General features: G+C 43.6%; 1 protein-coding gene across 1 annotated transcript; it reads left to right on the top strand.

Moving 5' to 3' along the window:
• Positions 1 to 1,539: 1,539 nt before the first annotated feature.
• Positions 1,540 to 26,844, top strand: prickle1a (prickle homolog 1a). Its single transcript, XM_054620055.1, is given in 9 exon segments — positions 1,540 to 1,700; positions 19,504 to 19,707; positions 21,853 to 21,966; positions 22,868 to 23,005; positions 23,678 to 23,881; positions 24,106 to 24,292; positions 24,384 to 24,764; positions 24,767 to 25,255; positions 25,386 to 26,844. Coding segments are annotated over 8 exon segments (2,565 nt in total). The 5' UTR covers positions 1,540 to 1,700; positions 19,504 to 19,518; the 3' UTR covers positions 26,249 to 26,844.
• The last annotated feature ends 105 nt before the right edge of the window (positions 26,845 to 26,949 follow it).

Below are 26,949 nucleotides of genomic sequence, written 5' to 3'. Positions count from 1 at the left end.
ATCTGGTCCATATAAGACCTGGAGCTGCAATATATTCCATTGCTTAATGCCAGGGTCTGTGTAGAGAATGACTGACAGGTTTGAGCTCTCTAAACCTGTTCTTACTTAAGATGCATTCGCACACTCAGATATGTGACGGTCACCGGGTCGTAACCGAGGTCAGTCACAGATGTAGCGTCTGTTCCGGTGAGAAAAAGAGCCACGAAGGTCAAAGGTCACGCGAATTAAATGGATGCATTTGTCACATCTATGTTTCATGTTTCAAGACTCATGTTTTGGAGACGGCAGAATTCAGAAGACCCCGTCAGATCCTGATTTCAAACACAACACACGATCTAGATTTGGTTGAGTTGTTTAGGGGCGCAGTGTCACTCTTCATGTCATGTAAAGGCCTTAACTGGGTCACAGGAGGTCAGAGAGTTCTTTAAAGGTCCACCATTCAAACATCGTATTCAAGTTGTTTTTACAGTAGGTTGTCAGTATGTTTCGCACTCACAAATGATGGTGCCACTAACATGATCTTTTGCCTGATTTTCAATGCCGTGCCAAACCTTACTATCGTATTATGCATCATGCACTGATTTATGGGTGGTGGCCATTCTATTCAAATCTTTGATCATCCCAGATTATTTTGTCTAACTCAATAGACAGCTAGCTTCTTTTCAGCGTATGCATATAGACTTACCTTTCATTGCGCACTGTAAATAGGAGTAGTGTTACACAGTCTGTGTGAGAGAACATAAAGCACATTGTGACCATTTCATATTGGTGGCAAGAGGGACCATTAGGTTTACAAAAAAAGATCATATTTCTATAGGTGGTGAGAAACAAAGTCTTTCTGATTTAACAACAAGAATTGGTGGAGTTTTTTTAATATTTGAAAAAGAGAAACCTTACATTTTAATGTTCACAAAGTATTTATTGGTTCATTATATAAGATAAGATAAGAGATAAGATAAGATAATCCTTTATTAGTCATGTGTGGGAAATTTGCAGTATTTACAGCAGCATAGGGTAAAGTGCACACAAGAGACATAGTAAAAGAAAGACAAGATAAAAATAAAAATGAAAATGAAGTATTATAAATAAGCAATAAAAAAACAGTAGAAAATCAACAATAACTGAAATATTATATTTACAGACAGATATAGGCAAAAGTTCATATAAAGCTAAGGGCAGCATGCAGGCATCAGAGGAAGATTAACTCACTTAGTAGTTTTTTTTCAAGCACTTAAATGACGCAAACAGTTCTTGGACGGCCCGTTGCAGCAGCAGCAGCAGGAGTTAAACCCACAGGAGCGTTTGTGCTCCAACGTGCTCCACACTGTGGTGGGGGCTGCTTTGTTTAAGCCAATGGGCAGGGAGCAACGCTAATGTCATTTCACTGTGACCGCCGAGAGGAGCACCATAGCACACCGTGCGCCGCTGTAATGACTGAGATGTGGTGACAGCGGGGTGAAGTCAGACCAGGCTCTCTCTCTCTCCCTCTCTATCTCTACCTCTCTCTACCTCTCTCTCTCTCTGCAGCCTGGAGTTGAAGCTTATCGCTTTGCACAGCTCTGGGTTCAGCTTTGCGGCACAGTGGTGCACCCTCTCTGGACTGTTCATCTTATGCCAATGAGACGCAGCGTGAATCGCTTTTCTCACTTCGGGACTACTGGTTCTGGATACTCTGTTCACTGCAGCTGAACGCTTTGGGGGTGAGTGGAACAAGTCATTTTGGTGTTTTTTTAACAGTTTTTTTTTTTTTTTTGGGGGGGGGACTTTAAGTTCAAGAGTCAAGACTGGCTTTAAATTCTTTCACTATCTACAATTGCACCAGTCTATTTGTTGGGTTCTTTTTTTACGCAAAGAAAAAAAGGGTTTTAAGTGATGCAGAGGTGAGGAGAAAGGGGTAGATGTCGACCTTTATAGTGTTTTTGTATAATATATAGCCTGAGCAATGCCACATCCATCAGTCACATTTATAATCAAACGAGGTCATATTGTGTTAGCCCCCCCCCCCAAAAAAAGTCATCAATTTGGCTTTAAACTATCTGATCTTCCAAATGCTGCTTTGCGCTTTTACGCAGCATTTCCACATTTTGACTTTCCCTGCGTGTAACCTCATTTCTCTAAAGCTGAAACACAACTTAAGTCAGAGACGTGGGACGGGTGGGGAGAGGGAGTCCCCCGGGCCTCCAGATGTATGGACTCAGCTGTCGCCTGTCACTTTGGTGACAACTGGTCGGCACTTCATGACCGCTGCTTGTCCGCCACTGCAGGACTCCATAGCTGTCAGGAGCGCTGTTGAGTGAGGGAGAATGTGGTCACACACACACACACACACACACACACACACACACACACACACACACACACACACACACACACACACACACACACACATACAGAATGAGAAGTCACTCTCACTTTCTTCAATTCCAAACATGATGGATAAGGTGGGAAAGGCTTGACCAAAAAATTGAACCAGCTGGAAAAAAAACCAACAACCCAAAAAATCCATAATGAGGAGTCATTTAGATTCAGTCCTGAAATGTTTATTAAAGTAAGTGAACCCATCTGGTAACTTGTTTATACTAGATATCAACTTTGAGAGAAAATTCTTGAGTCAGGTTTTCGTTGGGCATTATTCTGCATTTTCTTCTATCTAAAACAATGAAAACTGGTTTGAAGACTTGAGCATGAGCCTTATAGATTTATTAGGGTGGACATTTTTGCAGTGCAGTCTGCTCTTTAAATAAAAAAACTAACCCTGCACGCTGCTTGAGTGAATTCAGCACTCCTTGTGGACCTCTCACAGAGCTAAACATGTCATAAAGCGTTTCCTTTGGAGAACAATGACACACCACACCAGTTTCAAACATTTCCATTCTCAGCTGTGATAGAAAGTGCTTAACCTACAAGACACGGGAGAGCAGTTACCGTTATATTTAACCCACGGCCGTCTAAGATAATATTTTGCTCTCGCTGGAGCACAGCAAACATCACCCTAAGCCATTAAGTCCCGTGCATGCCCTCTTGGGGGCTGAAAGAGTGACAGACCCACTTGGCTCAGACCGAGTGCAAGAGAACGCAGAGTCAGGCCGGATTGAAATCTGTCACTATGGCCACAGCTGACAAAAACAGTGCACTGCTGATCCCAGGACAGTTCAACTTGAAACCTGACAGCTACGTGAGAGGACAAACTCAGGAGATGCCATGGTCTTTATTTCGACACATTGAAAAGATTGTGGAAGTGGTTTAAGGAAGTCCAGGATAACACATTGGAATTAATTTAATTATACCTTTTAGCTCTTGACAGTACAAAGGTGGGACTGCAGGTTCTGCACAATGTCAGCAATTCCATGTGTGACGCACCAGGTCAAAATATTGCTGTATTGCACCAGAGGGTATTTTGAAACATGGTCACTACCATCCATGATGACAGTTTTTCTTAACCATCCTATCACTTATATATTTATTTATCCTGTGGACATTGACCAGAAAAGGAAGAAGTTAAAGAAAGAAATACAGAGTGTGAGTGTTGTAAACAGAGATGCAGGGAGGAGAGAACACAGAACCAAGGTGGTGGTGTCACCTAGTGGCTAGAATAGAGGTTGACGCCTTGGAGGCAGAAGCTCAGCAGCAGCATTGTCATCACAACCTAAACTGATTCACAAACCGAGAGGGAGCTATTGTGAAACTTTTAAGGTTTTGTGTGAGGACAGCTGTTTGAACACACTTTTTAAATTTATTTTTAAACTATTTGTCACTGTAACTACTGACAAATACAAACTAAAGGCATACATCTAAGACCCAGCATCTAATGCAGAACTGTAAGTTCTGTGTTGTCATACCAATATTCTAATTCTAATTCTAACCAACCAATCAATGATTTAACTGTTATTGTGATTGGATGTATCAACATTCTGCTTATCATGCTTCACCACAGCTGCCGTTATTTAATGTTTAGATGATCTGAAGGCGAGGCTTGTGTTACGGGAGACGTGAGCTGAGCTCTTTCTTTCAATGTTCTGCTGCAGGTGAGAAATTCTCTGTGAATATTAGGTTATTCATAGACTTGTCCGTGTATCATTTCCAAAGCCCCGCAGTGACTCAAAGGTGCCACTAATAGAATCAAAAGACTTAAAGAGCATTTTGTTCTAGATTTGCATGTGAACGCACAGGGGAATACAATAGCAGGCCTTGTCATGCATTTCATGGACACAGCAGGTAGAAACAGTTTCAAACCTCCTCTGCCAACTTGATGTTTACGAGTGCTCATTGTGGAATATGTTTATGGTTTATTTGAGCACCAAAATGCATGTAGACTGGAGGATCTAAAACTCGCTCCCCATAATTTACCTTTTTAACTAGAGAAGCAAGATATAACATTAGCATTCTTGTGAGCCATTGCATTAGTGCACATCAAGAGTGGTGTAGGTGGAGACAAATCGCAGTCATGAAGCCAGTCTCAGACATAAACAGTGGGGCATGTCGTGGTGGCGTGTCTGTACGAGAAAGGCAGATGTACAGAGACAAAGTGGTCACCTATATGTGTTTATGACTGCCACACACGCATACGCTCTCCAACACCTACAGAAGGACACCCAGCTGAGTGTGACTGAGCAGAATGTAAGTCCCAGTGCCCGTGTGTATACGTTTCCCACTGTTGATTTAAAATCCCAGTACCAGCGAAATGTACACAGAGGCCTGTTTGTGCAAAGCTAGAATGAATCACCCTCGCGTCCGTGTAAATCGCCTGCAAGCCAAACACTCTGGCAGCCTTTTATCCCCAGACGTGGTCCAGCTCACCGCAGCAGGGCTAAAAGCAGAGCAGCACAGGGCCCGTGTGTTGTGAGGAGCTGTCAGAGGAGGCCAGTCTTTCATGGCTCTGGACGGGGAGATGTGGCACGGAGTCGGGTTGCCACGCGCATTTGACTGTAAACTGTTTGTGGTAGGTTGGCAGGAGGCTGGATGAAATACGGCCTGTTTAAAACGCCGGTGGTCCGTTAATCTGCGGTCGCATGGCCCACGGCTGAATGGACGGTGGCCTGGATGGTCAAATTTAGGGCACTGTTATGCTGCAGTTGTATAGATAGGTGTAAACACCGTGGACGCCGCTGTCTGGGCCATGCACAGCCCCCCCCTCTTGTAACTTTTAAACATCATCATGTATGAGAGTCAGTGCCTGCAGCAGTAACACACATTGGATCCACATGCTAAGCATAAAGTGATTAAAGGTAGCTAGTGATTTAGCGCTTCCAGGCTCAACTCTGTTTATTAGGAGCTGCAGGATGATGTTAGAGGAAAACGGCTTTGGCTCTCACACTGGAGTTGAATGGCCCAGCAGATCTCTGGTAACCACACAGCATAATTGCGAGACTAACCATCAGACCACCACGATGATGAAAGTCATGCTTGACACACATGTTTCATTATCACCGCCATGTATAGGCATGATGCTCTGGATGAGTACTGCGCAATAACCAGGGTAGAGCGCTACAAAACTGGTTGTTAACGCCATGTCTGTCTTTGATAAAGGGGGATAATGGTTGTAGGGATGCCAAATGTCAGATTGAGTTTTTGGAAAGTTCATCTGCACCAACCTGACACAAACATGGCCGCCTGCAGGAGGGCATGTTTTCTTCTCTGTCATCCTCATCTACGGGGCTCCATCCAAACAATCACAGCATCAAGGCCTAGAAGCAAAAGAAAACATATTACACTGAGATAGTCATTAAAAATCCCAGCTCATTTCCCCGGCACACAACAGGGGATTTAGGCAAAGCTTTCCGGATCCACGGCTGGAAATATGCAAAACACACAACCCCCCCACTCCACTTCCTGCGGCTCTTGTTCCTCCTTCCCTGTTGGCACTGTCACAGGGGTGGAGTCATCGAGTGTGGATGATATGGAAAAGGTCAACAGGGTTTAAAAAATCTACTCCGCAGGGCAAGGGATTTTTGGACTTCAACAAAGGTATTTCCTGAGATTTCTTTAAAGGTTACAGTTACAGACAGTGCGGACAGTTTCTGGATGTCTGCCGGAACATTCCTCTCAGAACATTTCCTCATTAAAACGTTCATCCTTTAAAATTTAACTACACTATTAATTAATTAGGTTTGGAAACAATGTAAGAGTTTGGGCTTATTCCCCAAATGATGCAGTGCTTGATTTAATCATAATAACTCATTAAAAGACCTCCTAAAACACATGTAACACATGTAAGAATATTAAAATGGACACAAAGCAATAAATCAATACCATGTCCACTTCCGGCTCTCTCTGGAAAAGATTTAAAGTCAAATTTCTTCTTTTCTTTGTTTTTCAATGGAGGTTATTTATATGTGAGCTAATTCAAAGATAATTCCTTTACGGGATCTTACATCTAACAATAGCGAGTGCTTTGTATACCACCAGATATGTTCTACAGCATATGCTTTACATTCATGATGAAACACTAGACCCCTTCCCATTTCATCTGAAGCAGTAAATGAGTTTTGCTCCAGTGTTGCACATTGATACGGCTGGATATAAAGACCAGGAAGTGAAGCTGCCTGGAAATTTATAACTGGCACATGTGTTTTGATTAGGTTAAGACGGTTGTTATACGCAAAGGTAATGTCATGCTAAGAAGGAGGCCCGCTAACATGATGATGCAATTACGAATGCACGTCCGTAATGTAAATCCCTCCAGTTGTAGTAATATGGCCCAACAATCATCTATAGCAAACATTCAAATTGTGCAAGGCCAGCTAAAACAACTCAAAATAAAGTGTATAAAACATATTTTGGTATCTGTTTTCATTGTTGGAAAAATGCCAAGATTAGATCAGATAGATTTAAAATAAAAAGGAGGATACTTAAATTAAAATAAACTATTTAGCCCTGGCCACAAATAATTCATTCTCAAAATGTAATCTCTGTCTTACTGTCTCTATCAATTAATTCAGGAAGTCTCATTTTGAATAACTTCCTATCGAGTTTTTGCTAGCAGACATTTCTGTCTATTTATATTTATCAAACATTCTATTCAAATCCTGTATTTAAATGCATTTGTCAATTAGTAACATTAAAAGTAAGGAGGGATTGTAAAATGTTTTCTTTCACCTCCACTATCTCAAATTTACAACGTGTTCGGACTGCTATTACCAAATTTACTATCACAGGAGATAGGATTTTATAATCTAATTTGCCTCTTCACACAGAGAGAACATTTTATTGTCAGTTGGAAACGCATCACAGTAGAGGTCGATGTTGTAGGATGAGATGCAGATGGGTCAATATTGACAAAGGCCAACTGAGGACATGTCTTGCAGAGCAGCAGCCTGAGTCCCACAATGGGCCCACTGAGCTGACACAGAAACAGTTCGTTTGGCCACAACAACCTGACGGCAGCTCCTAGTGAGCGGCCGGTTCAAAGAGCCGGGCTTTTGTTTGCTATGCTTGCACTGTCTTCCTGTTAGGGGCTGAGATCCCAAAGAAAACAAGAGCAGTGGCTCACCAGATGTGTACATCTGTGCGCGTGCGCCCTGTCCAAACACCCACACTTGACCATATAGGGCAAGAATGTTTTATGGTTTTGAGAAGGAATAAAAACTTGAACCAAACGCCTCTCAAATTTTATGGAAAGGGTTGTTATTTTTTTCAAATACTCACAGCGTGTATGCACACTCTGTCATATGTTCCTCTATGCTGACTGAAAAATGGTTTGGTGTCATTAGTGACCTCAGTATTAGCAGCTCCAAAAATAACACCCTGATGCAGACAGAAACAGGCGTTTTACATGTGAGGGTTCTAAGTATAAGCTCTGCCCAAGGGGACTGCTATCCTTAATTGGGGGGGGTGATAAGGCTGCCAGTTGTGTCCTTTTTTCCATGGCACACATACATTGTGCCACACACACACACACACACACACACACACACACACACACACACACACACACACACACACACACACACACACACACACACACACATGCATAGACACTCACACACAGATCCCAGGCCCTAATGACCCCATGTCTGGTCTGTGTATCTGATAAACTGAGTGAAGCCTCTCTACTGCTTCAGATTGGATCTCATTAGACCTGAATACACATACAATACATAGCATGCACACTCAGCTCACACACATGTTCCACTGACAAGCTTCTGTGCTCTGGTATAGAACTGATTTGATGTGATGGATTCACAATTATTGCAGTTCTTTGTAAAAAATCATTATAAAATGAAGTGTTTTTGGCAGTATAAACATTAATTCAGTCATGGAAGGCAATCAAATCAAGTGTTTTGTGTCACAGCAATCCCTATTCTCCTGTTATCTCACATAGAATCAAAAGAAAGTTAAATAAATTAATACCACGCAGTGAGGTATGCAGAATTAAAATTTGGGAATTTGAGAGCACTGGTATTTGGATTGGCACTTGATATTTAAATTGGTACCAGTATTGTTGCTGAAAAGGAGAATAAGTGCATCCCTAGTTTAGAGGGGTGCAATTAAAGCATTTTTAATGCTTTAAAAGCATTTTTAATGCTTTAATTGCAGTGGATAGTGGAGAGCAAATAGGAAATGCGGGCTGAGAAATTCCAATACATCACAAGTGTCAAAGAATATATGTCAAAGCCACAAAGAACACATAAAAAGCCAACTTAATGTGGCAAACAGATGCATAGATAATTAGATATACATTTGCCTCCCAAGATGTAGGACCTCCACACAAATCTGTGACCTTTTCAGAAATATGAAAACATACAGACACATAGAGACACATACATAAAACCAGCATCAATACATTCTTAAAGAGTAAATCTCCAGTCGGACATCTCTTAATGAAAGAGACGGTCCAGACTGTCTTCCTGTACTTTTGAATGACAGTCACGTGAGGAGGTGAAAGGGTCAAAATCATCAGAGCAACAGGGAGCCTTAAATAGGAGATCATTGGGCCTCTCCTTTGCTCTTTCTGCTGTTTTTTACTACCACCTTAATGACTTTAATTGTGTCCAATTAAGCAGAGCTGGAAAGAAGCATCCCTGCTCTCAGTCGTCACAGTTCCCTCTGTGCTGTGGCACTGGAGCATGTGTTTAATTAGAACGCTCTAAAAAGATTGTAACGGAGTGTTTCTCCAGGAATGTTAATCATTAGTGGGATCCTGACTGAGCAACTCTTAACTGTTTCAGAGTATTGTTGGATTCGTGGTTTGCCTTTTTAAAGCCGTGCGGCTCAGGAAAATGCTTCCACGTGTGGGAATAGCCAACTTTCTCTTCCCTATAAAACCAAAAAAATAAACCTGCATCCTCTCTTTCTACAAGACTTGCTCATTGCACTCATGCCCGAGTATTGGCTGTTTTGTTACGGCGGTCTCATTCATGTGTCCGTTTGAGCCCGGGGCTGGAAACACACAGGGAATAGTTTTCCAGCCGTACGGAGGATATATGGTTGAACTTCAAGGAAAGGTGAGGGGAAAAGGCCCAGATGTGTGAGGTGCGAGGTTTAAGTGGTGTGTGAGTTAGACTTTCTGGAAGTGTGAGGTCATAAGCTAAAAATTTAGTGAAGTCTTAAAGGTCGCAAGTGTTGAAGCCGGACATTGAGAGGGTGCTGTTTGAAAAGGAGTGATCAAACCTTTTCACATGGCATGAAAACCTGACAGTGTGTCATGTGGAACATTTTAAAATGACATTAAAGAAATAGAAAAAATGACAATGAAATGGTGAACTCATTTGTTTAAAGGGCTGTTTTGTAAATTTATTCTCAGTTTTTCAGAGACCACACATGATATGTTTTGCCCTTTGCTGATCCAGTGCTTTTGTCAGTGCAAGTGAGTGGTGTTAGAGCAGCCCATTCATCCTCGGCCCGCTCCGTGTGTAGACAGCCACAGGCTTTTGTTGAGTTATAGTGTCCTCAAATAAAGGGGCTTCCTCCCTTTAACAGCCCCAGGAGCTCTGTCGCTCCACTTCCTATTGTTCCCAATGAGGTTCGGCTTTTACAACTAGGTGAGAGGGTGTCAAATTGAGGGTGAAATATGGGCTGTCCCAATCGTACATCTCCGCAATGTTTGGCAAAGCAGTTAGACAGCGGTGTACTTTTGATAAAGTGAAGACACAAGCAGTGTGCTGACGACAGGCTTTGTTCAGCAGAGATGTGTTGTGTCATGTGTTAGAGGGTACCCCATGCAAACTGGACATTCATGTTGCATTACATCATACATGACACAACAGGGGTTACAACAAATTAAATAAAGCAGAAATTAATAAAATGTTCATAAATTTCTTCCATGAAATCAGGGCCGAACTGACATCATTTAACTCACAGGTATTATTTAGCATTACGTTCTGTAATTTAATAATCAAACACAGGCAGCTTATGAACTCAGGATTTAAGTATGGTGATCTTTTTTTTTTTTTCCTTCTTGTGAAGTCAGAAAATTCTATTTTTGTTATGGAGTTGAAAAGTTCAGAAGTAATTCAGTCCAATAAATCTTGAATCCTGTCCCTTTTTCATTTAGATTTTTTCGTATTCACCGAAACACATGATCTGTAGTGAGGTCAAGTGTCGAGTGAGTAGATATTTGTCTTTAATTTTCTACAAATGTCTCTAGTCTGAAACTAAGCCTGGATCTAAGCTTTGCCCTCAGCTGCCTCCAATGTGTCAGAGTGAAACAGTAAAAGGGGTTATGTGAGGGTTATAGGGCTAACAAGCCCACAGTCTGACCTGAGTTTGTCAGCGCCAATCTAGCTAAGTCAATATCAATGCGCTGACTGCTCCACCAGTTGACCTTTTCCTCCCTCTTTCAAGGCGTAAAAAGGATTGTTGTTACAGTAGAGTGATAGGGTTTTATTGGCCTTTATAACTGAGTCTTTTGTTTTTGCCTGTGTCCTGCTAATAACCGTTGGCAAGTCATTTAAACCTTGAGAATGCCTACTTTTTATAAGGTAGCTCACACACCAGTGAGAGCTGCTCTCAACAATGGTCGTCAATGACGGTGAGTTAGAGACTGACCTTCCCTTTGCCCCCTTTGGTACCCCAATTTATGGGACTCAAATTAGTCTGGTCTAAACAGGTTACTTTAAATTTTAATTCATGCTATTGTCCATCTCTACACAATGTTTCACATGGGAATCACATGCTTTCTCGTCTGTTAGCTACAGCGTTCAGCTCTTTGTTTTATGGGTCCCCTTTTTCAAGGACGTGTTTGGACCAGAGAAGAATGCAGCTTTATCGTGGGGCGTTGGTACTGATGGTGATCGTCTCTGTCCTGTCATTGTCAGGGCATGCTGGTCATGGACTACCCTGCCGCTAGCACAGGGCGTATTTTTTTCTCATTTTTACAGCGGTGAGAAGGTGCAGACCAGGTGTGAGGTGCTGTTCAGGTCGTTGTGGCTATGACAGGGGAATGGGCTGTAAAGCCCCGGGGCCATAGATTTATAGGTCATCTGGTGCTCTCTAAGGTCAAAGGTCAGGGATGCATGACTTGTCCAACTTTATATTATTCAACCATCTGAGGCGAACCTTGAACTGTGCAGCCAGCTACCTCTAACTATAGAGTTGGACATTTCAGAGTGAGGCTCAGGATGTCATTGTTCTCATGCAGGTTCCCGATTGAGAGACTAAAGACAATCCACAGATGCCTGTTAACAGCCGTCTATACCTAAGTTCATTGTCAAAGGCCAGTGATTCTCTTTTGCAATTTCATTGTAAGATGTGGACTTTGAAGATATCCGCAATTGCTTCCTTTCTTGAACTTTTAAACCTGTTATTGAACTGTTACTTCACTTTGAAATGACAAGAAGTTCAAATGTGGCAAAATCTTGCATTCACTAAAAAGTTGATTTGATTTCTACATTTTAAGGACGTCTGGCAAAATCAGTTTACTCATACTGGCGTTGATGAATAGGCATTGCAACTTTTGTCCAGATTACTTTACCATCTTAGCTTTGCATTTCATGAATGTCTTCCCAAAGGCAGGATGCTGTGTTGTCCCTCCCCTCTAAGAATTGCTAATGGAGCAGGGTGCAGAGTCATTTGGACCAACACAAAGGCCTGAGGTTTGCTGTGAAAGGGTGCCTCTCCTCCCTGGCCTTGGCTGCTACAATGGGTTTTTGTCTGCACATCCAGACACTCTTACAGCAAGTGCAACACACACAATATCAGTCAAGAAGTTATTCAATCATGTTTTTTTCTGGTTTGGATAAACTAACTTTCATCAACACTGTCCAAGCTGCATTTTTTTTTTAAAAATTAAATAACATTGACAGACACCATTCACCACCCGCGCTGTGATACTTTAACACATAACGGTGTGAAAGTGAGGTGTGTGGGCGAGCGGAGTCAAATGCTGTCAGTCATGCAAAGATGTGCTAAACAAGGAATGGGCCTTTTTTTTTCACCCTTCTTTTTCCTTTTTACTTACTTGAAGGTTTTCTGATCAGTTAACATGAAGACAATGATGTTCTGTTGTACCAAGCTCATCATAGCAGACATGAGCTGTGATAAAAGGAGACTGTGGACTTAGAGCAAAGTAGCTTTGAATATACTGTGGATTTGTCTTCAAATCATTGGCAGAATTGTGTATGTAAATCAAAGATTATGTAGTTCTTGTTCCTTTTCGAGGAATGTGAAGAAGACAAATTCAGTGCTTCTGCTACATAACGGTACTGACCCTTGTGAACCCTGTTATATCAGCCCCACTTAGACACCCCACAGTGTAAATGCTTCGCGCATGTGTTTGAGTTCACAGGATTACATCCTGACGTCATCCCCACAAAATTAAACAGCTTCTAAAATGTTAATAAAGAAAGCCATTCTAGCTGTTTAACAGATTCCTTGCCTCCTAGTAAAGTGCTCTGCTGCTTTGTATTACAGCCTTAAAGTATGTTAACCCTTGTGCTCAGAAGGACGGAGGAACTTTTTTAGTTCTCTTAGAAACAATATAAAACTTGTCCTTTTGGGAGAAAGTAACACTTTGACATTGCAACCACACAACCACAAAAGGATGCAAAAGGTGCAACTGTCCAGAGTTTGACCTGAACCGGTCACTTTTGTTTTCTGAGGCAACATGGAGATAATCACGTTCTTACATTCCTGCAGAGTTGAAGGAGAGGTAGAGGTCAGCATCCCGGGGAGTTTTACTGGACAGGCGGATATGTACATTAAGGTTTTATAGAACATGTTAATAACTTAAGTTTCTACCTGTGTATTATAAAAGCAAACAGAAAGCTTGTAAATTAGCCAACAATAGACATGTAGTATTGTTTCTTTTTTGATGTTTAATGTTAGATTTTTTTTCATGTTTGAGAAAAATTAACCAGCCAGTTTTTGCCTTAAACTTCACGAAAAATGATGAATTGATTATCAAAATTATAGATTTTTTTTTCTGTCATCAGGCTAATCAATTGATGGATAAATAGTTTAAGCTCTGAAATGTATAACATGTAGTATCTGCAGACTTTAAGTTTGAATGACTTAACAGATTTGAGCTGAACAAAGTTGGACATTTCAACCCTCACTCAGACAACGTTAAACAGATAATTACAGCTTTGTGGTTAAAGTAATTTCTTTGTAAAGCCCTTCTGTGAATTATATATAAAAAGTCTGATAGCTGGATTATTTTAGATTTGTTGACATCATGTTCAGTTAGAGAGAAAGCTTATGTGAGGCTGAGCCAGGATGTTGTAGCGGGATAAATAAAGCATCTTTTGTTCACTCGATCCAACAATCACTCTGTAATCATAAAGATGTAGTAAGCAACCAGCTCTCTGTAACTTGGTGACATTTTAGCGCCAGATAAAGCAGAGCCTGACTATAATGTTCACCACCTTCTCCACATCTTTGAGCTGTTGATAGGGAAGGAGAACGAAGAATGTCTTGTGAAAGCTTGCGTGGAGATGTGGCGGTCAGTGTGGTAGAACGTGCGCTGCCATCACTGATGTGCTACTTAAAAGCGCAGTTCCTGTGAGCGGTGGTTCTCATTTGCAAGCATGTGTTTGAAGTACGAGGAGGTGGGTCAGTGGAAGGGGAGACGCCTCGCTCTCCCATACCCTGCCGTGACTGGCTGCTCTGGAGGTTAAGGGGGCCGGGCTGAGGTTAGGAGGGTTGGGTTGGGGGAGGGAGGAGGAGGAGGAGTGGTGGGTGAGAGACAGAAGGGAGGGATGACCATCTGGTTGAGCTCCTCCATGTACACGCACATGCACACACCCCTCTCAGACACTCTCTCCCACGCACTCAGACAGACATCTCGCTGACTTTCCACAGTCTTAGCTTTGATATGGGCTGTTACTGTGCTGACAGCTCTGGTAGAGAAGGCTGACTGCTTCTGTTCTGGAATTAGAGTTCTGAAGATCTTGCATATAGAGAATGGAGGCCAGAGGCTGAAGAAGAAACTAGGTCTGGATATAGTGGTGACAAGATCCCTTTTTCCTGGCCGCTTCAGGATAGTTGGTCTACGCTGAGGTAAGAACAACAGGGAAATGACTAAAGATGTAATCTGTTTTTCTAAGAGGAATGTGCTTTCTTTAGTGACGCTTAAAGAAAAAAAATACTTGGACAAGTGGAGATGTTTGACGCACCATACCTCATCCTGACTCATCCAACTGCTTCTTTGACTCTAATGCAGATTTGTACGGTTAGGACTGGTACATGAAATCTCTTGGATTATTCAGTTTAATGGGAGGGTGGTTCAATTATTAATATGTGTTTTGCATGATTTACAAGACATACAGCACATCACATGTATAGATGGAGTTTTGTGCATCAACTGATCTTTGCTTGAGTCAAAAATCTGCCTTCAGATGAACATTTTCACATTGAGGAAGTGTGAAGGGCGCCACTTTTCAAAGAGTTGACTTTAAGTCCCCTATAATGCAAACTGATTTTACTGGGAGGTAAATGTGTTTGATGTCTGCTATGGGACAGAAGCACGTGTGTGTGTTGAGTCTTAGTTCAGTCAGGCCAGCGCATGCAGGTGGTCTCCGTAGTGAAGATCACTGCGGGGATGTCACTCCCATCCATTTGGTCTTGGAAAAACATTCCCCCGGTCGTGAAAGGAGGCCTCAATAAGCTCACCAAACTCAAGCCATGTAGCACCTCAACGCTGCATAAACCGAGCTCCTCTCTGGGTCTCTTGTCAGTTGCAATCAGATTTGCTAGCAGCTTTTCCACCTTTTCGTTTTTCAAGCCGATTGGATTCTAATCTTCTGCAGACAGAAAATCCATGAATGAACATCGGCAATGTTGTATTTCAGTCCTCAATTTAATGGTGGTCAGTTGGTTTATTGGATCATTCGATTAGGAGTGTAATCTTCATTGCTGATTTACTAGGCTATAACTGTCAAACCAATCTGATCTGGCCTGCAGTTTGACAAGTTTGTAAATTTGTTGGATCACTTTTGTGCCAAAAGTTAACAGGCTGTCATTTGAAGATATTTCTGTATACAGGGATAGCAGGGAGCAATAAAATGTTGCAAGTTAAGTCATATCTCTCCAGACATTAAAACAGATTTGTCTGAGTTCAAGCTCAAGTAAGCAGGGACTTTGAACAGAAAATCTTGTTTTTCTCTTTAAGTAGAGCCTATCCTGCATCGCTGTGCTCACAGGAGCCAAGTTAAACATGTTGGGCCGGTCCAAACTGACAGAGAGCACTGTGTTGGGTTGTGTACTTGTCCATCCTCCACTTCCTAGAGGAATATAGACAGTAATTCAGACCAGAAGCTGCTTATTTTCCCTGTGCACTCTCTCAAGGGTTGTTAATCCAATGTTCCAGTGTCTGGATTTTAGGGGGACTCTGGTTAAAGTGTTGTTGAATAATCTTTAAAAATGTCACTGACGGCTATATGTATTGGTCTGTCACAGTATGCGGTCCTGTGAGAGGTTTTTATTTCACAAAGTGATAAATAACATTAAACTGTAGTTAACACAAACTGCAGAGTCTTTGCAGTGTTTTTTTTAAGGGTGCATACAAATCAGCTGCTATTTTGTTCCTGAATGAACCAAGTTTGGACCCACTTGTTCATTGAGCCCCTGTTATAATGAGTTTGTTGGAATATAAACTTTCTGAGCAACTCAGAAAGACTGAGACTGTTGGAGTCACTGTGCACTTTTTTTTCTAGAGTACAGTCAACTGCATTCATTCCAAACATCTTGTGGGATGTTTTGAAAATCTTCATTCAGTGAAAAACATTCAAAGCGAGCAAGTGTTCCAGCTTCCCTCATTCACCTGCCTTGACTTACATTTCATCTCTTTTGTGGACACATTAACTTTTTTATACATCATACGTCACCCTGTTTTGGCCTCTGATAGCACCCCCACACCCTCTGGCCCTCTGTGGGCAGATCAGTCAGATATGCTGGCCCACAGCTCCCAAAGCCATGTTAACAAGCGCCTTTACAAAAGAGTGAGGGGCTGTTAAACATTCAGGACTACAGGGGTCTGGCTAGTGTGGGAGGAGGGCAGGGCGGGGGGGAGTGGAGCGTTGAGAAGGGGGAGATGTAAAAACGAGAACCCTTGTTGGGAGAAAAAACGTAAAAAGCCAGCACAAATGATGAGTCAGTGAGTTGGCAAGTCAGCATGAGCATGAATAAGTTTGTTGGCTCGCTGCTTCTGTCATTCAAAAAGTCACAGAAGCTTTCTGGGCAAAGTTGGAGGAAATAAACTGCATGACATCTAAAGGAAAAATTAGCATGGAAGCAGATGTGGTCGTATGAGAAAAAGGCGCTCTGCCTTACAGCCAGCGATGTACATCTCTTATGTGTCTTTGCGAGCCTGGCTTAAGTTCAAGCCTGACATTCCTGCGAGTCAGGTTTGGCTGTGTGAGACATCCTCCTGGAGACTTGGCCAACATGTGAAAGCAAACATCTTTATAACAAATGTGGCGCATGAGTGAGTCTGTGGCTGATAAAATGTGAGGCTGTGAAGTTAAAGTCTCTGGGCTCCTGACTGAACCTGCCTATAGTTAGCTATCTCCCACGTGAAACCCAAGCTGTTCTCAAACAAGGCCACATTTTTGCAGGTTATTTTGGTCTCATTTGCAAGTCAATAGATGCGAATAGAACAAGAGAGTGTCTTCTTTCTCGCTACCCCCCCTCATCTGAAGACAGGTTATCTGGGTTTGAGGGCTTTTAACTGTCATGCATAAGGAGATAACACGCCACATCTTCAGGAGGAGAACATTTTTTTTTAAGGGAGATAAACAGGCTCTTGATGGAACAAGCCTTCAGTGGATTCCTTCACAAAGCCGCCATTGTTCAGGTCATCAGAGGCGTTATAATGGGACGTGTCATAAGCCAATCCGCCTGACTTGACACTTTGTGGTTTAACGCAGGCACAAATTCCCCCCAAAAAAACACATGATTCCTCTGCCACCACTATCCATCATGCTCGACTGTCTTCGGGCAGGCCAGAGGAGTGCGTGCCAGTCGCTGGCGGCGAGGAAACAGTAGTGTCCTTGAGGAAGATGAGTTGATATGAATAGCCAGTAGCCACCTCGCCTGTCATGCCGTGTGTGCGGCAGTTAATCATCCACAGGAGGGGCTGGTGTGCCACTATCTCAGAAAGAGTTGTCACTTAATGACAAGCATACCGCGTACTCTGACAGGTTGTTTAAGTTGCTGGACGTGTGTGTGTGTGTGTGTGGACCAGATTAGCCTATGGTAGCCTGTGTCGATGAGTCCGCACGCCTGCTTCAGTGTTAGCTTCAGCATAAATGTGTGCATTCCCTCTTCATGTGTGCATAGGAGCCGCACGCTCCCGGGGGCAGCCAGGCAAATATATCATTCCAGGAGAGAGCGCAGATTTTCAGGCCCCTTCACTGTCACGCCGGTGTTCAAAGGCTGCACTCGAGTGTGTCTGGTTTTCTCAGCTGTCTCTCCGCGGCCCTCGGTGCCCTTGCCGGCCATAGGGGGTAGAGGCTTTGGGGGGGAAGGTGGGGTAAAGGCCAGGCTGCTGGACACTGGCTGGGCTCCCATTTGATCTCAGCTAGAGCCCTTGGCCTGTGAGAGATGACCACAACTGGACACACATTCATCATCTCCATGTCTGCTTGGTCCTGCAAAGCCATCAGTAGCACAGCAAATAAAGTAGGCTAGGAATTCATAATTGGCCTTAACAGATTTAGTTTTTGAATTAATTTGCTTCACAAAATTGATCTTTTTTATTTTGTCACAAAGAACAAAAGGAACCTATAACTTGCAGTCTTGTAAGTTTGCCGCTACAGCTTTCCTTGGTCTGGTATGACCAGTAGCTTTGCGGCTTTTTAGCCGATATAGCTACTAAACAGATGTTACTGAATCAGTCGACTGATTCATTCTTTTTTTTTTTTATTTTATCCAGATAGCACTGGTTTATTTTGTCTCTGTCTCTGTTACTACAACAGTACAGCCATGTCTTCTGCGGATGTAAAGAAAAAACATGAGTGTCTTTGGCCACCACACACATAGATCAACACTGTGACAGTCTTTGATCTCCTTGCTCTATTTTTCTCCCTATGTGGCATTGTGAGTGTCCATCCGAGTATCAGTCGACCCCATCCATCCCTCTCCCCCCTCCATCCATCCCTCTCTACTACTTCACCTGTCTGGCATTGTTCTGTCCTTCTGAAAGATGAAAGGATGATCAGACACTCGCTGCAGCAGGTTGGAAAACAAACAGTCCAAAGAAAAAGGGGAGATGAAGGGAGAGACCAGGCTTGTGGACATTCCCCATATGGTGGCCCTGTCTTAAGGCCAGGCCTGTGTTTATACAGACCTCAGGCTCAACTGATCAAGCCTCCATCAGATCCCATAAGGTGTCCCCGCTTGGGGCAAAGTATGACGTAGCACCTCAACAGGCTGAATGATGACTCATTCAGACCCAAGCTCCACAGATAAGGCGAAACCTAAAGATTTAACAGCCAGTGTCTGGTGTTGTTCTTGCTTTGGAGTTGATGGCACACTGAATTACAGTACAGGAAAGGAATGTGAGGTCCGTGCAACATTGCCCAAAGCTGGGCGTACATGTGAGCGACTCTGAATTTGCCGTGTATTTATGAATAGCTAACTGCTTGTTATTGTCACTATAATGAGGTCGGACGTCACCTCTTGAAGGTTTGGGAATTTCCTAATGGCCTTTATATCCTCAAAAGCCACATGAGGAGGGCACATGTTTAACTGCCACCACAATAGCAGTGAAAGGGTATAGTTCTATTTATGAGTGTGCCTTTATGAAGTAGACTCATCACCAGACGTGACCCAAGAAAAGCTTGCTCAGATACCATAATGGGCTTTCGAGGGGGGGGTGTGGGCTCATGAAAGACACAGTGATGGTGTGATTCAGCCGGTGGTTAACATTTAGATGAATGCTCTGACATTAGATGACTGGATCAGATGGCCTGAGGATAGCATTATGTAGAGATTGGTTGATGTAATAGCTTGTTAACCAACATTTCATTTTCTTGTCTACCTCCATCCTCCCTATTCCAATCCTCACCCCAATTTCCCTTTCTTTCCTCCTCCACATCCTTCCATTTTTTTGCTTTGTCTGTCTAGTAAAAAGAGAGTCTGATGAGCCTGGCGAGTGCGGCAGTGTCGGCGGCTGGCTTCCAGGGCGGGGCACGCCAGCGAGACTTGATGATGGAGCACAAAGTCAGTAAGCTGACCTCTGGCTTCCAGCGGAGCTCCACCTCTGACGATGACTCAGGCTGTGCGCTGGAGGAGTACGCCTGGGTACCACCTGGCCTTAGGCCTGAACAGGTGAGAAAAATATTGCATTCAATGGACTAATTTTAATGTTATTTTTTTATTAAATCAATTGTCCTAGAAAGGAAACTTACTGTGTAATTGTATTCTCTTAAATTCTGGTGCCTATTTCATTGGTTCACAAATCCTTACCATCGTGAATAATGGTGTATCCTCCTGATAGAATAAAAACAGATCTGACCTGATTTTCCCTTTTAGCCCATTTGCCTGGCCCAGATAAATTCTACTCAGCTCATCTCTGAGTGACATACCACCTAGAGCAGCGGTTCTCAACCTTTTTTCAGTGATGTACCCCCTGTGAAATACTTTTTTAGCCAAGTACCCCCTAACCAGCGCAAAGCATTTTTGGTTGAAAAAAAGATGTAATACTAAGCTCTGCCATCAGTGTCTGATTTATTAAACTGTCAACACTGACGATTGCATTGTTGCATTAAATTCAGTTTATGAACTTACACTTATATTTTATTGAATATTTATTAAATAACAATTTTTAAAGGACTTTTGAATGGATGCTAATTTTAAATATATTTTTGAAAAATCTCACGTACCCCCTGGAGTGCCTTCACGTACCCCCAGGGGTACACGTACCCCCATTTGAGAACCACTGACCTAGAGTGTCAGGAGGATGGCACTTATGGGGCCGACAACATATTTCTTGGTCCCTTTGTTTTAGGCAGACTTGTCAGGCTCTACCAGGCAGCCACTTACAGGCAGGATGTGTGTACTTTTATTTACAAACTGCGGTATGGCAAAGTCTGCTTGCGATTATCTGAGATCTGTTAAGAGGAGGACTTGGTGGGTCGCACCGACTGCTGCTGGCAGGATCAGGAACGGAGGGGCCGTCTTTTAACAAGCCTTCTCATCCACAATCACAGGCAGGGCTGTTAGTTGTGTCCGCAGGGCAGCCAGTGTGATGTGGCACTTTTCCCAAATCGGCTGCATTTTCCCCCTCTTCTCTCCTCATTTCTCTCACTTTTCTTACTCTGTTTCTCTCCCCCTCCACATCTCTCTCCACCAGGCTTCCCTTGTTAAACAACACACATGGAAGCAATGAGGGGGGGAGATGGGCGAAAAAAGATGGGTTAGCAGCCACAGAGAACCTTAACTCCTTAACATTCAGGGCCTTTTGTTTTAGAAGTGCATGGGTCAACTGTGATGCCTTTAGTGCAGCCATTGCCCTGAATGGGCCATGTATTATGGGTCATCATTACAGTGAAGACACACATAGGGCTTGGGTGATAGCTGACTGTTCCCCAGCCCCTCGGGAGCTGGATGAGGGGTAATAGCAGCATGAAAATGTGCATAATTTATGGCGGGGGGTGCAAACGCTAGGTTGATTGTCAGGGTAAATTGCTGTTACCCCCCCCTCTAGACGGCCAAAGCTGCAGGAAGCCCTCCCCAACACACAAGACAAGCACATCCCACCTCTTTATCTGGCCGGCTGTAATAGCCCCTCCCTCATAAAGTTTAGTTTTCAGTTGTCAGCCCCAAGGGTCAAAGTGCCACAGCGACAGGCTGCTTTGTCCTGTCCCTATAGAGACAAGCATATGACTGGAAAAATACAACCTTTAAACTGATTTGACCTGTTGACCTGTTTTGACTTGTTTAGTGCAGATTTATGAAGAGAATGATTCTGCCATCACCCAAGGGCATCATAATACGTGTTGTGCGTTTAAAATAAAGCTGATTTGGGGCTTAGGAGAAACTCAAGCAAACACTTTGATTCCACAAAGTCAGTCTTCCATACATTTTACACAGAGTCGTCCCAGAATGTGTCTCATCACACATTAATGTGTCAGCTCTCTGGTTCCTTGTCTTCATAAATATGGGCTGCTCTGTCCAACATCATAATAATAATATATTGCTGCAATTCCGTGGATGAAGATATGGGTTTAAAAAAAAAAATAGCTCAAACTCTTGGGGAACCAAAGAGACAGCTATATGTTCAGATTGATGACCATGCATTCTTGAAGATAAATAAATTGGAATGGATTTAATTTGTCTTGTGTGTGGATTCATTGAACCATAAAAAGTTTTTGCCTCATTATCAATGATATATTTAGATTTTTTGAATGTTTTTCAGCAGTGTCCTGAGTACCTATGACTCATCTTCTTACTCAATGCCATGATTTTCTCCAGGTCCAGTTATATTTCTCCTGTCTGCCCGAGGATAAGATTCCCTACGTGAGCAGTCCGGGAGAGAAGTTTAGAATCAAGCAGCTGCTCTACCAACTTCCACCGCATGATAATGAGGTGAGAATATATTGTGTGCATGTGCATAAATACAAGTATCATAAAACTCACCCCAGCGGGTCCTCTCATGTAAGCCACGGCTGCAGAAAAGATTTATTCTCTCATTTTTGTTTGAGTGGCCGTATCTGCCCGCAAACCCACGGTGTTAACAGCCTCACCATCTCAATGCCATCCCACTAATGTGAGCCCTTGGCATTCACGTTGACATCACACTGGGGGATTTTTGTTCCACGATCTTGTAGACGTGTGTAATGTGGGCACAATGTGACTTTTGACTTGATGATTTTATGATGTTTGCTGGGAGCCCCCCCCACCCCACCCAGCAGGATTCCTGTCATAGCAGTGGTTTTTACGAGGACTGCTCAGCGGTAGAGAGGGCCGCTGGTTGAAAGAGGCTTTATGTGATGCCACCACCACAGTGGCACCACAGCTTCGACCTGGCTGTCTCTCTTCTTTTGTTGCCCGTCCTCTTGATTTCACTCTAAACACAGGCCTTGTTTGTGTAAACGTCTGCTTTCCCTCTTGTTAAGGCTTTGGGAAACATCAAAAAGGCCTGTTGTAAAAATGATGTTCTCAATCAGGGACTGTGGGTGGAGATATGTAGGGGGTGTAGGAAGGGCAAGCAGGGGTCAAGAATTGCCTTTGTTCAGCATGCTCTGGTATGCACTCTGCCCTCTCTCACACTTACCTAAGTTTATAACCTTTATTAGTGGCCGACAGTCTTTCAATTGGGTCCTTCAAGGGGTAATATGAATAATATGGGTAATATGAAAAGGTCACTTGAACCACAGCACTTTTTTCCGTATTAGACCTTTAAAAGAAGGAATCCCAGTCATTGATGTAAAAATGTGTGATACTGAAATTGGCCGTCATACCCATAACTTATCACTTTCCTTCCCAGGTGCGTTACTGCCAGTCCCTCAGTGAGGAGGAGAAGAAGGAGCTACTTATGTTCAGTGGCCAGAGGAAGAAGGAAGCACTGGGAAGGGGCACAGTGAAACTGCTGCCCCGCAATCTTCTGAACAGCATTTGTGAGCATGTAAGTACGCTGACTTGCATGTATCATTTACAACTGTGGAGAGGACTGGGATAGTTGTGGTGGTACAAAGTTGTTTTAAAGTCAAGGCTATAGTCTTCCAAAACCCAAAAGCATTTGTCAACCTTAGTACTAAAAAAGATTTAATGCCTGTCCTCTGTACATCTTAATGTACTGTATGTGTCCAGTTTAAGATAGAACCCAGAGGGAAAGCTGAAGTAAATATCTCCGTGCCAGCTATGCTATTTAAGAGATACCAAACACAAGCTGGGTTTGCAGCCATGCAGACATTACTGTTGAGTGGTTTCGAGTGGCTCATGACAAGTGTTTCACTTAGTATTTACAAGGATTATTGAGCAGCCAGAGGGTGCCCATAAACCTTGTCAAACCAACTCAAAGTCACTGCAGTTGATTTAAACATATCTCCTCATATGATACACTGGTCAGGAAAGAGAAACAGAAAGGCCACTCTTGGACTGCAGTTATTTACCAGTGTAGTTTCTATGGGCTTGGCTTTGTGTTACATTAGGAGCATATATGGGCCAGAAGCCAAAGCTATGTCCATGCAGTTGTCTGATAGATATAATCACCTATGCAGGATTCAGATTGTTTTATGACAGAATATTTACAGTCATTACAGGATGTTATAATCAACCATGTGTCTGCAAATTGCAGTGTGGTGAAAAGATCAACGGTGGAGAAATGGCAGTGTTTTCCTCGAGGGCGGGCCCTGGGCTCTGCTGGCACCCGGCATGCTTTGCCTGCTCCACATGCAGCGAACTGCTGGTGGATTTGATCTACTTCTACCATGATGGAAAGATCCACTGTGGAAGGCACCATGCTGAGCTACTAAAACCACGCTGCTCCGCCTGCGATGAGGTAAAACCATGAGACTGAAATACTGAGACAAAACAATGTAGTGAAGGAAAAACATCCAGAGTTTGACGTTTATGGCCGTTCAGAATAACACTGGGATAATAATAACATTTCATTTACGTTTTACACTGTCATGAATAAATCCAACATGGATAAATGGGCCGATGACAGCCAGGAATGCAAAAGCTGGCAGTTTGGTTTTATCGAGCGTACATCTATGTCTACAGATTATCTTTGCTGATGAGTGCACAGAGGCAGAGGGGCGCCATTGGCACATGAAGCATTTCGCCTGCTTTGAATGTGAGACAATCCTGGGGGGTCAGCGCTACATCATGAAGGACGGCAGACCATACTGTTGTGGCTGCTTTGAGTCTCTCTATGCAGAGTACTGTGAGGCCTGTGCGGAACACATTGGTAAGATGATGATTTTCTAGATTTCAAAATAAAACACGTGATTGTCTAGATGTTAGTATTGCTAACCAACTCAACATATCCCAATTTCCAGGTGTCGATCATGCTCAGATGACCTATGATGGGCTCCACTGGCATGCCACTGAGGGCTGCTTCAGCTGTGCCCAGTGTAAGAGCTCTCTTCTGGGCTGCCCCTTCCTGCCACACCAGGGCCGTATTTACTGCTCCAAGGCCTGCAGTCTCGGGGAAGACGTGCATGCCTCCGACTCCTCCGACTCTGCCTTCCAGTCGGCCCGCTCACGTGAATCCCGGCGCAGTGTGCGCATGGGCAAGAGCAGTCGCTCAGCAGACCAATGCCGACAGTCGCTCCTCTTCTCCCCTTCCGTTAACTACAAGTTCCCCGGCTTCAGTGGAAACGCTGAGGACACCCTGACCAACAAGCTTGCCCACATGAACTTATCTGACGAGCATTTCTGGGGGGACGTGGGGAGGAGGCCGAGGCACCTGAGGACCAGGAGGAGGAGGAGTGGGCTGAGCATGAAGACTACATGACTCAGCTGCTATTGAAGTTTGGGGAACATGGGGTCTTCCAGCAAGCCAATGACTCCAGACCCACAGATTTCTGGATGGCTGAAAAGGATTCCAAGTCAAAGCAGGAGACATCAAAAGCTGGCACTGGCAGTGTTGGAGGAAGGGGGAGTCTGGCCAGTAAGAAGTACCAGGCTGACATGTACTGGGCCCAGTCACAGGACGGGCTAGGGGACTCAGCCTATGGTAGCCACCCGGGTCCGGCGAGCAGCAGGAAGATCCAGGAGTTGGAGCTGGATCATGGGGCTGAAGGAGGATTCCAAGGAGGGGAGCCACAATGGTTTATTGACTCCTTGGAGTGCATCACAGACGAGTTCAAGAAGACAGATCAGAGTGTTCGAGACTCTATGGACTCACTGGCACTCTCCAATATTACTGGTGAGTAGCTGTGACATGATGCATCACATCTTAAAAAATAATATTTTATGAGATGGCAATGACTGTGTTATGAACCAAGAGTCTTGATTCCATGTGCAAACATTCTATGATTGTTCTCTCTTCTCTCCAGGTACCTCAGTAGATGGTGATAGTAAAGATAGATCTTTGGTATATTCCCTGCAAGGCTTCCATGAACTGGAGACAGAAGACTGTGATAAAAGCAGCAATATGGGAACCCTCAACTCCTCTATGCTACACAGAAGTGCAAATTCCCTGAAGAGCCTTGTTTCAGAGCAGGAGGAGGCGGAGGGAAATGTCCCAGAAGAAGAGGAGGTGCCTCTCCCAGCGGACAGACCCAAACCTCATGTCCCTGCCCTCAGGAGGACACGTTCACAATCTAGGCCGCAGCAAGTCAAGTTCTCTGATGACGTGGTGGACAACGGCCATTATTGCGATCTCCCAGTGCGCCAACCGCCCATGAGTGAACGGACCCGCCGGAGAGTGTACCACTTTGAGGAGCAGGGCCCGGAGCCTCAGTCTGGTCGCCACCATCACCACCACAGGAGGCATCGCAGTCGCAAGACTCGCTCGGACAATGCTCTCAACCTTCTGCCCAAGGAGAGGGCCCAAATGTGCTACAAAGTCGACCACAGAGGGACCGCCCTCGGCCCAAAGGGGCACCAAGCCCTCCACGGCCACCCCAACGCTGCTGCCATGTCAGACTACGGGCTACAGGGCCAAGCCATGGGGAGGCTCTTGGAGCTGTATGGGGATGATGATGACTGGTGCTCCACATGCTCTTCTTCCTCCTCTGATTCTGAGGAAGAGGGCTTTTTCCTGGGTCAGCCCATCCCTCAGCCCCGGCCACATAGACACTACTACACTGAGGACTTGCCCAGCCCTGTGGCAGGGATGTCCTCTCCTCCTTATGGCCTACGGACTAAGTCCAAAAAGAAGAAAGGGCACAAGGGGAAAAACTGTATCATTTCATAGACTTTCATTACTCTCTTATCCTTAGCGTTGGACAACGCTCTGCCACTCACCTCTGCCTCTCATGTACACTGTTTGAAATGCAATAACACTCTGCTTGCTTTTAAATGTTTCACAGCACTCAGTTTACCAAGGTGTCAATGTTAGACACAAGAGTTATTTTGAGTCTTCATAGGTGACTGCATAGCATTGCAAACATTGCCAGTAAAGTCAAGTATTTTAGAGTAATGCATATTTATAAACCACCATCTAAACTGTCTTTATTTAACAGTTAAGATATTAATGTATATATTGTAGAATTAAAAAAACAAACCAAATGGCTATTTTTATACCCTTGAGTTGACGACATGCTTTCTACCAAAATGCCATTAACATTTAACTATTGGCAGTTAGTACAGAGCGATTTTGCCATGAGGCTGTCAGAAATTGACATGTTGACTCTGACCCAAGCTCTTCAAATGTGTTTTCTTCCAGGCTTGTGCAGCGCTAACATGAGAGAAACACTGTGTGTATTAAAAGGCCTTGTTGAGTTGTGTATTTATGGGTCACTGTATTGTTAACAAATCATTGTAATCTGTATAAATGTACAAACTGGAATATAAGGCTAAGATAGATGATAATTGTAATAAAAGTATCTATATATCATGATTTGTAATTTGCGTCTTTCCTGCACAAAAGTACTTAATGGGTGGAAGAAACAAAAG

This window comes from Anoplopoma fimbria, chromosome 19 (genome assembly GCF_027596085.1).
Source record: "Anoplopoma fimbria isolate UVic2021 breed Golden Eagle Sablefish chromosome 19, Afim_UVic_2022, whole genome shotgun sequence".
In the NCBI taxonomy this organism is placed as follows: Eukaryota; Metazoa; Chordata; class Actinopteri; order Perciformes; family Anoplopomatidae; genus Anoplopoma; species Anoplopoma fimbria.
Note: the sequence above shows the minus strand (reverse complement) of the source record. Positions and strands in the feature narration are given on the sequence as shown.